The following is an 18,942-nucleotide window of genomic DNA, read 5'->3' on the forward strand; positions in this document are numbered from 1 at the left end:
GAAGGGTATCAAGACTATGAACCCGAAGCATAAGAAATACTTTTACTCGCAGTTTCTTGAGATCTACTGAGAGATGTTCCATCCTGTACAAGTACTCAGTTCCAACGTGCCCAGTCATGATATTTTTCTCAAAGTTTTTACAGTGTATTTTAAACTCTTCCATCAGCAGTGATTGAAATTATCTGTACCTGCCCTTACTCAGCATTTCAGTGCTTCCCTCTCACTGAAGTGAATATATGGTAGCAGGGTCTTTGTGTGCTGTGTGGATATTGTGGCTTCAAATCTAAAAGTTAAATTAAAACACCTAAGTGACTACCACTTATTTCTAAATCTTCACTATTTTTTTGTTGCTGTTCTTGAGAAGTTGTGATTTATTGTCATATATTATAAGATTTCTAGGTGTCTTTTAATGATTCTGTCTAAAAATAATGATGTATTGTGAAATTTGTTAATATATACAATACTTAAAAATATGTGAGCATGAAACTATGCACCTATAAATATTAACTATAAAATTTTACTGTTTTGTGATGTGTTTTATTAACTTGTGTTTATATATAAATGGTGAAAATTAAAATGTCTCATTACAAAGATCTTATTTTTAATCCCATCTCATTTTAAATAATAAAATCATGCTTATAACAATGTGAACTGAGAACTCCCACAATTAAAGTTCTTGACAGCCATTTGAAGGAGAAGGAATTTTGGAAGAGTTAAGCAGACAAGATGGAACATTAACCCTACTCTGGGAATTCACTGAAGCAACACTACCCAAAGTATGTTCTGATGTGCAGTGGTTTCTTGAGAAGCTATACAGAAAAAATGGGTTCCACTGAACAGTGATTTTTAAGAAATAATTTTGACTGTCTGCTTCAGATATTAATAAAACATATTAGTACATTAAGACTCTGAGAGAATCTGGTTAACTTTGTTTAACCCAGCATTTTATTTTTATTATTTCTAAAATCAAACCTTCCTATCACTCACCCTAGGAAATGCCTTTAAACATTTCTGGGAACTACCAGACCATTACCTTAAGAAATGTCCATTTAAGTGGATAAATTCCTAGAAATGATATCTTTCAAAACTAAATCAGGAGGAAGTAGAAAATTTGAAGAAAAAAAAAAAGATTACTAGCAATGAAATTGAATTAATAATCAAAGAACTCCCAACAAAAAAAAGTATGGGACCAGATAGCATCACAGGGGAATTCTACCAAATATTTAACGAAAAGCTAATAACTGTTCTTCTCAAAGTATTCCAAAAAATAGAAGAGAAAGGAAATCTTCTCAGATCATTCTGGAAGGCCAGCATTACTCATTTCTCAATTTACAGTTGTACCAAAAAGAATAAAATACCTAGAAATAAATTTAACTGAAGAGATGAAAGACTGTAATCTGAAAACTTTAAGTCACTGGAGGAAAAAAATTAAACACTATACAAATAAAATTAAACACTGCACAAATAAATGGAAAGATATATTGTGCTCATGAATTGAAAGAATTAATATTTTTAAAATTTCCATACCACCCAAAGCCATCTACAGATTTAATTCCTATCAAAATGCCAATGGCATTTTTCGCAGAACTAGAACAAAGAATCCTAAAATGTTTATGGAACACAAATGATCCTTAATAGCCAAAGCAATCCTGAGAAATAAGAAAAATGCTGAAGGTATAATGCTCCCTGACTTCAAGCCACATTACAAAACTATAATAATAACAGTGATATGATATGGCACAAAAACAGACCAGTGGACTAGAATAGAGAGCCCAGAAATAAACGTATGATTATATGGTCAATTAACCTAAGAGAAAGGAGGCAAAAATATACAACGGGGAAAAGACTGTCTCTTTACTAAATAGTGTCAAGAAAACTAGACCACTATCTGAAACATATACAAAGAGAAATTCAAAATGAACTAAAGACTTAATATAAGACCTGAAACCATGAAAGTTCTAGAAGTAAACGTAGGCGGTTACTTCCCTGACACTGATCTTAGCAATATATTTTTGGGTCACTTTCCTCGCACAAGGGCAAGAAAAGCAAAAATAAACTATTGGGACTACACAAAAATAAAAAGCTTTTGCACAGTGAAGGAAACCATCAACAAAATAAAAAGGCAGCCTAGTGAATGGGAGAAGATACTTGCAAATAATATATCTGATAAGGGGCTAATACCCAAAATATATATAAAGAACTTCTTCAATAAAAAAAAGCAAAACAGTCCAATAAGAAAATGGGCAGAGTACCTGAATAAACATTTTCCAAAGAAGACATACAGATGGCCAACAGACAAATGAAAAGATGTTCAACATCACTCATCATCAAGGAAATGTAAATCAAAAGCACAATGAGATATTACCTGACTCCTGTCAATGGTTAACAATAAAAAAGACAAGAAATAAGTGTTGGCAAGGATGTTGAGAAAAATGAACACTTGTGCACTGTTGGTGGGAATGAAAATTAGTACAGCCAGTCTGGAAAACAGTATAGAGTTTCCTCACGAAATTAAAAATGGAAGTATGATATGACTTAGTAATTCCACTACTGGGTATTTACCCAAAGGCGGGGGGGAAGAAAAAAGAAAACCTCCAATTCAAAAAGATATACGCACTTCTATGTTTATTATAGCATTATTTACAATGTCCAAGATATGCAAGCTTTCCAAGTCTCCTTTGATAGATGAATAGATAAGATGTGGTATATGGGATATTAGTTATAAAAAGATGAGCTCTTTTTGTGTCAACACTGATGGACCTAGAGGGTGTTATGCTAAGTGAAATAAGAGAAAGACAAATATGATCTGATTTTACTTATATGTGGAATCTAAAAAACAAAACAAATGAAGAAACAACAACAACAAAAACAAAACCAGACTCTTAAATACAGAAAACAAACTGGTAGTTGCCTGAGGCGAGGTGGGTAAGAGAATGGGTGAAGTAGGTAAAGGAGATTATGAGGTACAAACTTTCAGTTACAAGATGAGTCATGCAGATTAAAAGTACAGCATAAGAGATATAATTAATGAGAAAAATATTGATTCTCTAGGTGTATAAAAATCTTATGACTTTTGAATTCTGCTACATGTATGAGTCTCAAGATACTTTTTTAAGCAAAGGTTTTCTATTTAGGAAAGATTCATTAACTCCCTAGGGGTGCCGATAGTAAATTTGACTATGAAAACCCTACATGAATTAGTTGAAAAACTATTTGGTTTACCTTTTTAGTTATTCAGGAGAAAAATAGCAGTTACTTTTTAAAGTCACCAGTACAAAGTATATTTTTAAGTAAGAAGATTCTAGAGGTGCTAGGCAGTTTTTATGTGATTGTGAGTAATTTGATGTATATTGGGCATTGGCAAGGAAAGAGAAAGGAATGACTGTAATGACTCTAAGCATGATCACCATAGAAACTTCCATTTTTGCCTAATTGGAAAGGGACCTCTGTGAGTGTTAAACCGCCTATGTGGTCTTAAATTGGAAAGAAGTGATGTCTCGTGTTTGATTTCAACACATTAATGAGTATTTTTAATTAGAACAACATGAAAAATTAAAATATCTTTGTTCAAAAAGCATTCTAGTACTAATATACACCAGTGGTGGTTATCTTGTACCAAGCACTTAAGCAAAAAGTTGTATAAGACACACAAGCCTTTTCAGAAAGCTTATCTCCTAGCCACTGCTGAGGCATCCATCTGAGAAGTGGTCTGAACGTTAGACTGGTTCTAGGTTTATTTTGCAGATACCATTCCCTCAAGTTTGAGTTCTTCAGCCTTATATGACTCTATGGGGACTTTAACAAAACAAGTCAGGGTGGACTTTGGCACCCAAATGACAACATAACAATCTAATATATGGTTTGGCCTTATAAGTTGGATTGTTATCAAAATCTCCCCCTTAGTATGAGATGCAAAATATGTTTTCTCATCTTTCTGGCTCATGGTGTAGGCAACTATTGGATTAAACACACACATATCTCATGGACAACCATCAATTTTCAGAGATAGTGCTGTCTACATCCGTACTGAGGAAGAAAAGCACACTTTTCTAACAGCAAACTCTAAAGACTCCTCTGTCCATTGTACTGACATTACTCTGTTTTATCCAGGATGTCATCTCACTGTATTCTTTGTCTTGGGCAGGAGGGCAATGGGGGTGGCATTTCCCTGTGAGCTCTGCCCTGGCATTGGAAGAGGAAATATTTTTTATTACTGTGTCAAATATAAATTTAAGTCATTTATCAATATTAGCTCATTTAATTCTCAAAACAACCCTAAGAAGTTCCATTATTATCCTCATTTTCTACATGAGCAAATTGAGGTTCCTGCAGGCTAAGTAACTTTCTCATAGCCACATGGCTAATAAGTCACAAAGCCAGGAATCCCAGTTATTATAGGGCCAGAGTCTGTGTTCTCAGCCCCTAGCCCACATTGTCTCTGAGAGTAAGAACATACAGCTGTGTGAGAGAACCCAGCTGTGTGAGAGAAGTTTAGGGACTGGGGTAGTGGCCTTGCTTTTCTACATATAATTATTAGAATATTCCTATTTTTCTTCAGATGTCTATGTCCAGAATAAGTGATACTCATATATATATATGGAGATATACTTCTAAGAGAAAGTAGTGAGACCCTGATTTCCCTGATTGACATTTCCTTGTAATTAAGTGTGCATATCCTGACGATAGAACTAAGTTATTTATTTTAGTAGAAAATAAAAATGCTAATATAGTAAAAAGCAGTCCTCAGTAACGTACACTTTGTCATTTTTTCTGTTGAATCACAGGCCCTTACCTTCTGTCAAATGGCATATACATATGCCACACACAAAATATACATATATATCATGTAAGTAGTATTTTCAATGATACATACTTAGGAATATAATGCCTGAATTTATAAATAAACTAGAAAGGGCAAGCATTAAGAATTTGTATTTTTAAATGTGGTCACCTTAACATTTCAGAATACTTTGAGTTTCTAGGTATATTTTTTTGATACAGTAATATTGCATTTAATATTTGAGTAAGCCTAGATTTACATAATCCAAAAGGAATAGAATAGATGCAATGCAAACTATTTCAAAATATTAGTTCTGATGTTTCTTGTATAATTATCTAAGATTTCCTTTAATGTTTCTTTGTTGCTACAACACTATCTTTGATTATTTTAAGTCCAATAGCACAGATGGCGTATTGGAAGTAGTTAAAAAAATATTTCTTCAAAAAGTGGGAGTTTGAGCCTCTAATAAATTTTGCTGATATAATATACTTCTCAAGTCAGGTGGGATTGCATAGGGGATTTCCAAAGTTGTCCTGCAACTAGAAGTTAATATACTGGGATTGCTTCTCTTATGAACCCTATGAAAATTTATCCTCAATTTCCATTAAAGGTCAATGACCAGAAATTCCCACTGTTTCTATGGCAACACAGCAAGATATGGTGCCTTGGAAATGTGCTGCATTTTAATTAGGTTCCTCTAGGGCTTCCTAACTGCCTTTTGTAGGTAAACTAAATACCAGGTTGCCCTATATCTTGCAGTGAGATGAAAGCTAACCCATGTCTGCAAATGTCAAAGCTAAGCTTGGCTCCAGTAAAGTCAGATCTAAACAAATAATAGTAGCAAGTCTATGTGTTTACCTTAGAAAAGAATATAATACTTTTTACCTAGAATAGTCGAGGATGTTTGCTTAATTAAGCTGGAAGGAGTAGTAGGAAGAATATTGGATTTAAAACCATTCTAGGCAGGCTGACTTTCAGTTATGTCACTTCCTACCTTTTCTACTTTGAGCAAGTTACTTAATCTCGCAGTGCCTCTATCTCCTTGTCTGTAAAAAACATAATAATACTGCCTCAGAGCATTGTCATATGGATTAAATGAGTTAATATAAGTAGAATACTTAGAAATATGCCTAGCCCAAGATCAACGACTTAGTGATGCTATTAGGAGTAGTAATACCAGTAGTATGGTAGCAGTAGTAGGGTATAGAAATAAGAAATATTTAAAATATTCAGATATAGTTAGTAAGAAATATTTAGCCAAAGTAATAGCCAAAGTAATCTCAAGAAAGAAGAACAAAGCTGGAGGCATCACACTTCCTGATTTCAAATTGTATTACAAAACTACAGCAATCCAATCAGTATGATATTGCATTAAAACAACATAGATCAACGGAACAGAATAGAGAGCCCAGAAATAAACCCATGCCTACATATGGTCAACTAATTTGCAATAAAGGAGTTAAGAAAATAAACTGGGGAAAGGACAGCTTTTTCAACAGCCACATGCAAAAGAATGAAACTGGACCAATACCTTACACTATACATAAAAATGAACTCAAAATATATTAAAGACTTAAGTGTAAAACTGGAAACCATAAGACTTCTAGAAGGAAACATATGCTATACGCTGTTTGACATCAGTCTTGACAATGATTTTTTTGGATCTGACACCAAAAGCAAAGGTAACATATGCAAAAATAAACAAGTGGGACTGCATAAAACTAAAACGTTTCTGTACAGCAAAGGAAACCATTAACAAAATGAAAAGGCAACCTAATGAATGGGAGAAAACATTTGCAAATCCTGTATCTGATAAAGGGTTAATATCCAAAATATATAAAGAACTCACACAATTCAAAAACAATATGATTTAAAACTGGGCAGAGGATCTGAATAGACATTTTTATAAAGAAGACATACAGATGGCCAACAGCTACATGAAAAAGTGTTCCACATCACTAATTATCAGGGAAATCAGCCACAATGAGATATCACCTCACACCTGTGACAATGGCTATTATCAAAAATACAAGAGATAAACATTGGAGAAGATGGGGAGAAACGAAAATCCTCGTGCACCATTGGTGGGATGTAAATTGGTGTGGTCACTATGGAAAATAATGTGACATTTCCTCAAAAAATTAAAAATAGAACTACCATATGATCCAGCAATTCCACTTCTAAGTATTTATCTGAAGGAATTAAAAACACTATCTTAAAAAGATATAAGCATTCCATGTTCATTGCAAGATTATTTACAATAGCCAAGGTATGGAAGCAACCTACATGTCCCTGAATGGATGAATGGATACAGAAAATGTGGTGTGATAGGTATATATAGTGGAATATTATTCAGCCACAAAAAAGAAGTAAATCTTGCCATTTGAGATAATTGGGTATTATGCTAAGTGAAATAAGACAGATAAAGATAAATACTGTATGATCTCATTTAAACATAGAATCTAAAATAGTGGAATTTATAGATGCAGAAAATAGGTGAGTGGAGGGGGAGGGTGTAAAGGTGGAAAGGTAGTCAAAAAATATAAACTTCCAGCTATAAAATGAGTAAGTCATGAATAAAGATGTAATATACACTATGGTGACTATAGTGAATAATATTATATATTTGAAAATTACTAAAAGAGTAGATCTTAAAAATTTTCATCACAAGAAATAAAATCTGTAAATATGTGTGGTAATGGATATTAACTAGGTCTATTGTAATCATTTTGCAATATATGCAAATATTAAATCATTATGTTGTACCCCTGAAACTAATGTTATGTGTTAATTATATCCCACAAATAAATTTATATTTGTATTAATCAAGATTAGGATGATGTAGAAACACTTAGGAGACTTGAACAGAGGCTATTTACTAATAGCTACAGGAGCTTTTTAATGGTTTAATAACCAGTATGGATACTAGTAGACTAGTAACTAGCACCAAAATACATCAGGCAAGTAAGAGGTAAATATGCACCAAAACCATAAATACTAGCTTTACAGAACACAACTATCTTTAGATTCAGCTATACTCACCAAGCCACAGTATCTTCGTATTGAAGTGATATATTTTGCTGTTCAATTTATACTATATGTTCACTGATTTTGGTTCTGATCACCAGAAAAAAGGAGAAGCATATATAAAATTAAAACACACTGGTCCAAAACAGGTTATCATCAACCACAAGGGGAAAAATGGCAATTGAATCCCCATCCATTTCCCAAATCTCATCCATTCCCTAATATCTTTCCCCAAACACCTGCCATTTGGTAGGCTCATCTTGGGCCCAAAAGAGGCAACATTTTACATGACAACTTCTGCATTACACTAGAAGCAACAGAAATACCAGCAATCAAATGGTTCCAGGAAAAGTACTGTTTCTCTTTATGTCTTTAGTGAGTCCCTGGATATCATTGCTGCAAAAGAGCAAGTGAGCTGGTAAAATATTGTCAGATCATCCTCTGTAGCAAATACTAAACGTCAATCAGTAGGACCATGCATGCTTGTCCTTTTACCCTCGGGACTGTTTGGCACAGACTAGGAAACTAAATTATAGTAGCAGAAATTATTATTCAGTACTGTATTTCCCAACAAAAATCAACCTTTGTGGTAAAAATAACCAAAGAGTAAATCCAGACAGATGAGCTTCTAGAACATATTATTTGTGATGTGAGACCTCCCCCTAATCTCTATGGAAATGGTTAAGACGAGTTTTGAGAGGCTGCCAAACATTTGTAATTCAGCAGGACCGACTCCTACCATTGAAGATGAAGTGCCATGTTGAATGAGGAGAAGTCTGGCAAGTTGTTTTGGCAAACGTCCCCAGCAATAAGCCATGGGTACCCTTGGTGGCTTATACCAAACTTTTAGCTACGACATTTGCCTGAAAATTATGAGCAACAGTGTAAAACTGAGATAAAGACCTGTTTCATAAATTTTAAAATCTCATCTGAACCAGAAGAAAATACCTGATTTAAAGCAATTGTAAATTATGTCTTGTTAATAACTGATTCTGAGCTCTAAATATCACAGCAATGTTTAGATATGAAATACAGTGGATACTCACTGCCATTCTAATAAGAAGTTTGGCACAACTCAAAGTTATGTCCAAGAACAGCTCTGGAAATCAATATTAAGGAGTTTTGATCTGGCTGTTTTGTTACCGCCCATGGGGAGGATAGACATTCTAATGCTACACTCTGTTGGCTTTTCACTATCAGCCTGAGTTCCAGGCCATTAGACATAGCTTTCAGTCATCGTTTTCATGCCAACAATTCCTGGATGCACTAGAAGTAGTTCGTTCAAAGTAATTCTTTCTGGAATAAAAAGGATTTTCACATAATAGACACCTTTTTATAGATGATAACTCATATTGACAGTTTGTAATTGACTTGAATTCCTCGAGCTGTTTCTTTACTGACAAACCTTCCCATCCTTACTCCCACACAACACCCATCACCAGTTTAATACAGACCAATCTATAATGTTGCATATTTAACTGTGGAATACATTCAATATGAAGGTGTTGATGTTGTAATCTTTAACACTTAATATCTGTATAATGTTTCTGACTCTGAATGCATTTATCATTTATATCAAATATACCTTCAACAAAGTCAGACAAGAATTACAACAAACAAACAAATCACCAAACCAATGAACAAAAAACCCATCACAGTGAATTGTAAAATAAGGCTGATATTTTTTAAGTGACAATTTTTTTATAGAGAGTTGATAAATAAATCTACTGAGAATATGGTGTGGAATAATATATTTAAGCTCTACACTGACATCTAAATTTGTTGGTAGCACTATCTGAATGGGAAACACAAAGACTGTATAATTTTCAGTGTCTGAAGAAGGAAGATATTTTGTTGATGGAGGTGGTTAGTATCATTATTTTGCAGAGGAATAGAAAAGTCCTTTTAATTTTTCCTGTTTTTATATCCAGTAGAAATTTATCCCCAAACAACTATTTTAAAAACAAAACACAGCAAATGGAACCCTTCAAAATCATAACTCCTGGTAGTCAGAGACATACTTATAACCAGAATCATTGCTGAAGAAGAAATAGTGAAAGTCCTAGGCCATCCTAAGGATAGGTGGCTGGGAAAATTATACTGTCCTCCTCTTCAAAGCAGGCCCACATTATGGGCAGAACAGACAGGGACAGATGTTTCAGTTTATCATCTCTTCTAGGTTTCTAAAAGCAGTGAGCCAAAGTCCCAAGCACTGCCTACTCAGTGACAGAATTAAAAGCATTACTTTTCCTCGAGGAGAAGGCCCTGTGAGGTGATCCATACAAATTAGGAAGGCATCTCATGATATTCAGGTGTAACAGGCTCAGATACTTGTAGTATAGGACATTATTGGGAGGAACAACATTGTGAAATTTACTCATGTACAGAAAGAAGGAAATGCTGGGAAGAAGTCTAGATAGAGAGGCAATAGGGAGATAACTATACAACAAATGACAAGAAGCCAGGAACATGCATGTGAGATACAATACTAAGAATATAGGAACAAGAACTGTTTGTCCGGACAGCAAAAGGAAAGTCTGATAGCAGGCAGCTGCATTCCGTCCACCCCAAGCCAGGAATCTAGCAGTAGAATTCCAGAGCTTTCGGTACATTGGTAATATTAGGGTCAGGCTACAGACCAAAAGACCAGGGTTTTGAATAGATTAACAAAAAGCTCTACTTAAAGTGCCTTATCAGCCTAGATAGCCCAAAATGTCAGCCTTGACTGAGAGGCACTTGGCAAAATACTAAGCAAAGTTCTTACCATGGTTTCGATACTCAGAAAAATTTAAAAATTTTAAGAATTAGTGTTGAGAATCTTATGTAGAAGCAAATGATGTCATATATATCTTAGGCTGAGGTAAAGCAGAAGTATGAAAAATGTCATTTTCCCATGTATTTGGGCCTACAATCTCTATGATACAATGCATATTTTAGTTCATTTTTTGTTTTGTTTTCTTGCAGGGAAGAATCAAAGCCCCCAACATATAAATTCCAAGGAGCAGATTAATTGGCATTGTGCTTTCTGAAAATCCTCAAAGTACACATTTGAAAAAGTTTAAATTCCTGGCTAGAACCTTGACGGCATTTGTGTTTCCTGTGGTTATCTAGTTAGTTTCCTTTTTGGTGGATGCCTTCATCTTGTTAAGTTCATACAGGAGTTGTGATTAGGTTTATAGTAGTGAAATTCCCCCACATGAGAGCAAAGAGAAAGAACTGTTCAAAAACAGTCTAGATTGTTAAAAGGTACAAAAAACAAGGAGTGAGACCAGCTCAAGATTTAGAATCCAATGCAGATGTAGGAAGAAAAATCAATCTCCATAGCTCTGAACGTCAGTCTATCAATGAGGGCTGACAGCTTTCTCGGAAGATTAATTCTACCTTTCCTTCCCCATTAGCCCTTCCCAGTGGTAGAGAAGCCCTGCCCACCATGACCACAAAGTTATGGGCTAGGGCTCAGAAAACTATCTAATTTTGTAATTGTCCAATTCCTTTATTTTATATAAAGAAGCAAACACCCAAGATTGTACGGTCTTGCCATTTTGGACAGAATTAAACTTGCAACCAATAAAATATTGCAGTGAAAGCTAATAAAGGTGAATTCTACCCTAATTCATAACAATACTCTAAAACATAATTTCTAGAAGGCATAAAAATATTAACACTAAAAATCCTCCAACATACACTGGAAGCATAATAATGCTCCCATATGGTGATAATTATTCATACAACAGATTCCGGATTCACTATTTCCTGGTCCTTGGAGCCGCTGTATCCATTCCTACCCCCATATTTTCCTTATTGCTTAAGAGGAAAAAATGTAATCGTTAAGTAATTTCTTTAAAAAGTATAGTAAATTTGGGGCGCCTGGGTGGCTCAGTCGGTTAAGCGGCCGACTTCGGCTCAGGTCATGATGTCGCGGTCCGTGAGTTCGAGCCCCGCGTTGGGATCTGTGCTGACAGCTCAGAGCCCGGAGCCTGTTTCAGATTCTGTGTCTCCCTCTCTCTGACCCTCCCCCATTCATGCTCTGTCTCTCTTTGTCTCAAAAATAAATAAACGTTAAAAAAAAAAGTATAGTAAATTTATATACAAATATACAAGAAAATAAACATAAATTTTTATGTCTGAATTTTAAACACAAAAATAAGAACTAAATATATACGTAAAGAATGACCCATATACTCATACAAATGTAATCTTATCAGGTTCTTTACTGAACATATTCTCCGGCCCTTATAGTCCAGTTCCAGGTTGAATCTTGCAGACAGTAAATATCTGAATGAATGAATCAAGCTATTAGATGTTATTCCTAAACATAAAATATCTTGTCCTGGACATATTAAGATTGAGATAGAAAGAAACTCTTTTGTACATTCACTAAATGTGAAAACATGATTAAAATTTGTTATTTCATTCAGGTGTAAAATTAATATAAGTATGGCATGGATAAACTTTCAAGTGCCTACCATCAAGTAGAGTGACATTTACTTTTGAAATGCTACTTCTCCGTCCTTTAAACCATGACCAAGTTACCTTGATCCTTTAAATAAAGGGACTTTAGGTCACTGAAAAAAAAAAAAGGTAAGTGCTTATCTTTAGGAAAAGAAAAACTCAGTCATTTCAGGACACCATCAGCTTAAAAGGAGGCAGCACTTTTTTGGGACTATGTTTGACATTTTCCACATATTTCAAGAAGGTCTTAGTGATCTAAAATTGTAGCAGATGGAATAGCAGCAGGTGTGAACTCAGCAAATATACAAGAGATAAGATTCTAAACTAGGCCAGTCACTTAAGGCCTTTGATAATTGAGGACTAGAAAAGATATCAAAGGATATCAAAGACAGTGGATAGACTAGAAAATATATCAAATAGTGTGTGTATGTGTGTGTAATGCATTAAAATTTATAAATTTTTTTATGACATGCCATGGATCTAGATCCTAGTACAGAGACAATAAGCACCGGAAAACAGAGGTAAGAGATACCAAAGTAAAAAGAGGAAACTTATTCCTAACTACTATGTAAACAAACTCAATTACTGTACTTTTAACCTTAGGCAAATGCTTCGCTAAAGGCAAATTCTTATTTATTTTGAAAAGTTCATCCCAGATACTTGTTCTATCAGTTATTTTGAAATTGTCCAAAAAATGAAAACATATTGACTATTTTTAAATCAGAATCTTTGGGTTCAAGTCTTACCTCTACCACATTCTAGCTATGACATCCTAGGAAACATCTTAGTCCCTCTGAAAATAACATGTAAATTGGAAATAATGGAACTCACATACTTTGTTGTAAAGATTAAATAAAATCTACTATAATTAATTACTCTTAACATCTAGTATTTCTTCATTTCCATTTTCTCATCTTCAGTGTTGAGTCAAAATTTTAAAAGATGGAATATAATTAAAATATTATAGATATTATTCAAATAAATATGAATTACAAATAAATATATCTGTTTGGGTTTAATGCGTAGTAATTCCTTACATTACTATGGCGAATATTATAAAGAGGGGGAAAAACACTTTGAACAATAAGAGCTTAGGGCAAAAGAAACAGAAAGAAAAATGTTTTACATACATTCCAACTTTGTTATCAGTGTAAAATTACTTTTCTATACATTATGTTGGACAGAACTGGGTAATTTCCAAAAAGCCTTTTGATTCAGTAAGAAACACATAAACAAAGAAACTTAAATTAAATTGCAAAGTAAAATCTTATTGTTTACTTACATCATCCTAACTTATGTAGAGGAAAAAGAAAAATGACAGAAAACTATAAATACTCCATCCTTAGACATACATTTGAAATAGACTGCACACTACCCAAATATAGCGTGCATTTTGTACTTTTGGCTGTAATAGAGCACAGAAATGTTTTACAAGCTGTTAAACTGACTAAATATTATGCTTGTGAGTATCAGTAATATAAATTCAGTAAGGAAATTCTAATATATCTTTAAACTTTATCCACTAAAGAAATACATTTAAAATTTTGTATTCTAAATACTGTATTTCAGAATATATACAAGGGGGGTGGAAATAATGCTTGGCTTTCTTGTTCTTGGTTCTCTGATAAATGCCTCTATCTTTCCACTTGCAGGTGATTCATAAGGGCAGTGACAAGGGCAAAGGCACACATTGTATTACGTAAAGGGCAGGAGTAAAACTGCAAAACTTCAGTTATCAAGAGCTGACTAATCTTCATAGTAGCAGTTCCAAAAGGGAGGTTTAATTTGTGAGTGAACCAAGAGGTTCAAGTACCAATGGTAGGTTTTAACAATCACCGTTAAATATATGCCAAAATTTGAATTTTATATAAAATTTAATATACACATATATGTGTAGCTTTTTCTGGATAAAAATATTTATGGCCGTCTACTTCTAAAGTGGATGTGACTCAGGAGAGGTTAAAAAATTAAATAAGGATGCCTGGGTAGCTCATTCTGTTGAGTGTCCGATGCTTGATTTTGGCTCAGGTCATGATCTCACAGTTGTGAGGTTGAGCCCTGTGTTGAGCTCCACGCTGGGCCTGAAGTCTGCTTAAGATTGTCTATCTTCTCTCCCTCAGCCCCTCCCCACTCAAAACAAACAAACAAAAATAATAAAAGTGCACTTCCTGCCCAAATATTCAGTGATAGATAATCAAGGAAAAATTTTATAATACAATTCAAATCAACCAAGTTTTAGTGAGAAAAATTGCAACTGTGCCTTTGACATCATGCTATTTTCCAACAACCAAATAACCATAGTTTTGCACAACTGTGTAAGCTGACTGCTAGGTCCCAATTGATGAGTAATTCTTTGCATGTTCTTTAATTATCTGGGCAAATGACCTTTGAAAAGTATATTGCCTGGCTCTGTCGTCACTGGATCCTTACTTCTTCCTCCCTAACTGGTCACTAGGTGAACAGGAAAAACAACAACTACAACAACAAAAATCCAACACATCAGAAGAGCTAAAGACAGGGCAGAAAAAAACAAAAAAACAAAACAAACAAAAAGACCTTTTTATCAGCAAGCTGCACATGTTAGAGTCATTGGGGAAATTTAAAATGTGATAAGTATAGCCAAGAGCTATATTCTTTGCTACAGAATTACCAGAATTTGAAGTTTAGTCCATTGGAAACCTATGTCAAAAACAAACCAAACCGAAAAGAAAACCTCTGCTGATTAAACTTGAAGAGGAGTGGATCTACATTGTCATACTTCCTAAGACTCAAACATTCTGTGTAACTGCTTCTAGTGTTACAAAGACCTATAGGACTGATGTCCCTTGTGAATGAGTTGGAAACATATTTTACTTCTACAAGAATCACAGCTGTAACCTAAAGAAAGAAAATAAGAGTGCAGATCATCCTTTTTTCCTACCTATTTTTATGAGCTGTTCAATTATATCCACAAACTCCATTTAAGCTGACAACTGGCATTTTTCTTTTATTCCCTCTGCTCATACTAATGTTTTTAAGCTTCCATGTTCTCCTCTAGTTGCACCATCTTGTTTTTGCCTGCATCTGTTCTTCATTAGCCTCCCAGGGCGGTAAGTTTTTATACAACAATATTTATGGAGCACCCATGATGAGCACGAGACTGAATATCCATTTGGGAAAATTTGTTTCAAGACTCACAAAGCTAACGATCTTACAAGAGAGCAAAGGACAAAAATAGCTGCTACTTTATCCAACAAGAGTAAGATGAATTTTTTGATAAGTGGCTTTTTTGTGTGTGCAGTAATGAGATAGGGATTCACTTCCTTGATTTCTCATTCATAAAAGGCTATTTTGATATTACCTAAGGTTTGCTTTGGAAGCTATTGCTTCTCGTTTGTAAAATGGCAAGCAGCTTTACATTTAAAAAATAATTACAAATATTTTTAGAAAATCTTCATTGTTAAAAAGCTGTATGTTACACATATAATATTATTTAAAATGCTGAGCTGATGTCCTTTAATAGCAATCTTTATACTGCTGTTATTAGATAGGATATTGAATTACAAAAACATTTATGTGGTATATTAGAAATGTACTGAAATGAGGTAAGAATATAGTTGTCCAAAAATATAATAAATGAATTGATTTAAATTCATTAGATACTGACTGAATAGTTTCTGTATACTTAGATTAAGGGCATATTCTGTCAACATTTTATTGCAGTAAACTGTAATATTAAATGTGGACTTTGTAGTATGGATATCCTTGGAATTTTGTTTCATTGTTGTTAATGTAAGCATTCTAATTTGAGTACAAAATTTTGGAGAGAAGTATCTGTCATACATTTGTTAGGAGGTAGGAGAAATGTAAAGGGGGACATTAATATTTACAATGCAAAAATAGATGCCAACACATGATAAATACAGTTTAAATATATTACTTGAGATATATTTGTTCGCAAGTAACAGACACCAAACAGAGGTAGATTAAACAAATAAACATAATTTTAGGAAGATACTGCCATATCTCACACAAGCTAAGCTAGAGCTGAAGTGGGTCTCAGGTAAAGCAGATATTCTTTCAGAATATCTGAGCAGGTTCTTTCTGTGGGAGTTCATAGGCCTTAGGGTATTGCCATCAATACAACTCAACTACTAGAAGCTCCTAGTCTCTGTGTCTCTCATTCCAGCTTCCTAAATCACTGGGATCAGGCAATGGTCACTGGTTACATGAGGTGTCCACCTCAGACCCAATCAACCACAGCAGGCCTATAGAATAGCCATGACTGGTGGAGACCCCTTTCTGTATCAGTTTCCAAAGGTAGAGAATAGTTGTCATCTAGACACTAAGCCAAAAGATGTTTCTTAAAACCAAAAAGAAAAGAGTGTGATAGATTACCAAATTCAATTTTAATGATAATTAAAGTTGATGATTATACTTTTAAGAATATCTGTTCACCAGTTATGGGCAGAATATTTCCTAGTTCAGCAATACAACTAAAATGTGTGTTCAGTCTTCCTTTGTAGTACACAGATACAGTATAAAATGAATTCAATTTTATTCATATAAGTAAACACTCAGATTTTTAAAACCCAGCTCAATAAGCTTTAATTTTTCTCTTTGTGCCTTCCAAAATCTTAGGTGTGAAATGCAATCATTCAACTCTATTAAATTTTATAGAAAGTTGAAAACCTAATGGTATGAAAAAAGAATATGGTGACTTTTTTATACACTAATGCGTATATAAAGTAATATGTCGGTGTGCTAACTTTTAAGAAATAAGCTGTGGGGGGGGTGGGCAGTGCCTGGATGGCTCAGTTGGTTAAGTGTCTGACTCTTGATTTCAACTCAGGTCGTGATTTTACAGTTTATGAGACTGAGCCCCACAACCAGCTCTCTGCTGGCAGCGCAGAGCCCTCTTGGGATTCTCTCTCTACCTCTCTCTCTCTTCTCTGCTCCTCTCCTGCTCGCATGCTTGCTCACTCACTCTCTCAATAAATAAATAAATAAGCCAGCAAGCAAGCAAGCAAAAAAAAAAAGCTAGGGTTCCCTTTTAAACAGTACAAGATACTAGAGTTTCTGATTGCTCTTAGATTAAAGGATGTTACTCTATTACTGAATGTACTTGATGGAGTTAGTGAAGAAGTTGTTTTTGTTTTGTTTTGTTACTTGCTTTCCAAGAAATAATAATACCTCAGCCTTATGTGCTTTTAGCATTCAGAATTTACCAAAAACTTCAGTGGCTATACAAGTAGCACATAAATAAGCAATGAACAACAACAACCAACCCAGCAACAAAAACACTGAGTTCTTTGAATAGTTACATAATCTGCCCTTGGTTTTTAAACAACACAAATCTGCCCATTCTACAGTGGCATAATGAGATGACCAATAGAAATCATGGGTGATTCCTTATGATTACTATAGGTGAAGAAAGCTGATTTCAGTGGCTTGTGAAAGACTTCCATGGTCAAAAATAGCTGGATTTGTTTTCTCCCCTCTGATAATAACCAAGCACTTAACTCCTTTAATGAAATCCTTTTGTTGGATCATGAGAGTGAAGAATGGAAAGCAGGAAATTGCAAGATGAAGAGACAGACTCTCTTTGTCTGAGCAGCTGACTGCTGGGCCAGAGCAACATCGGGGGGGCTCAAGCCAAAACAGAAATGACAAAAAAATACAACAGACTCCTTTGTACATTCAGTGGCATGTTAGATTCAGGGCCAGATACTAGCAGTGAACGGACGACAGGAACCAAGCATGGATGTCTGTGAGGAAATGAAAGCCTTGCTGTTTTGCGCACTGGCAAATGACATGCATGGGAACACCAGGGATTTTTCACGAAGTTCCATCTTTCTTGTCCTGCCTTTCATCAAAGAAGGAAATCAATTAAATTGGGAGCCCTTGACCTTCACCCTCAAGGATGCAAATTGGCAAGAATGGCATTGCCTCTGTGAGAGCATGCCAAGCCTCCTAGAAAGGAATTGCACTGGGAATGAATAGCAAAGATTTCTGGCAGTATAGATGAGGGAGGGTGTGAAAACAGATTCCATTACGTTCCACAGGTTAAGGCAGCTTTACTAGAATTTTGACACAGTTGATTCTAAAATTAACCTAGAACTATTACTAGGTCTGTCAAGAATCCTAGTGCCTACTTCTAATAAGCTTAAGCAACAGCTATGGCCTAGAGCTCTCTGGATCATACCCCAACACATCAAGTTGTCCTGGCTAGGCCAGTTTTAGATCAGTGGAAACCACTAGCTTAGTTGCAATCTATGTCTTATTGTGAATCAGAGGTATTCCAGTAGATAGAATCAAATTCCAATACAAGCTATTAAAATTAGCCTTATTCTATTTGCAATATATTAAAAAGTAATAAGTGATTGGACTTAGTGAAAATCCTCACACAGGTCCAAAAACATCTAATATTTACATGTTTAATAGAGTAATTGCTCTTTGCTGAAGTAGGGGCTTGTAACTCAGTTTGAATTTTGTTTACTGGAAAAGCTATCAAGTAAAAAGATAGAATGAAGTTTGATGCAATTGGTTGTTATTAAACTTTATTCAGTTGAAATGGATGAAACGTCAGAAAAGGGAAATGTACAGGCTGGTACAACATATCAGGCTTTTGGAAGGTTCAGTGGAAGTACTAATTATAAGGACAATGGAATCAGATAGCTCTTGCTGAGCATAATTGATGCATT

At 34.6% G+C, this 18,942-nt stretch overlaps 1 protein-coding gene across 4 annotated transcripts in view; it reads left to right on the plus strand.

Moving 5' to 3' along the window:
- Nucleotides 1–593, plus strand: part of SNCA (synuclein alpha) — a 157,061-nt gene extending 156,468 nt beyond the window's left edge. For all 4 annotated transcript variants that reach the window (XM_027060837.2, XM_027060836.2, XM_015075759.3 and 1 more), the window contains exon 6: nucleotides 1–593. In XM_027060837.2, the coding sequence (XP_026916638.1) occupies nucleotides 1–33 (33 nt within the window). In that variant the 3' untranslated portion in view covers nucleotides 34–593.
- Nucleotides 594–18,942: the final 18,349 nt, after the last annotated feature.

This window comes from Acinonyx jubatus, chromosome B1 (genome assembly GCF_027475565.1).
Source record: "Acinonyx jubatus isolate Ajub_Pintada_27869175 chromosome B1, VMU_Ajub_asm_v1.0, whole genome shotgun sequence".
In the NCBI taxonomy this organism is placed as follows: Eukaryota; Metazoa; Chordata; class Mammalia; order Carnivora; family Felidae; genus Acinonyx; species Acinonyx jubatus.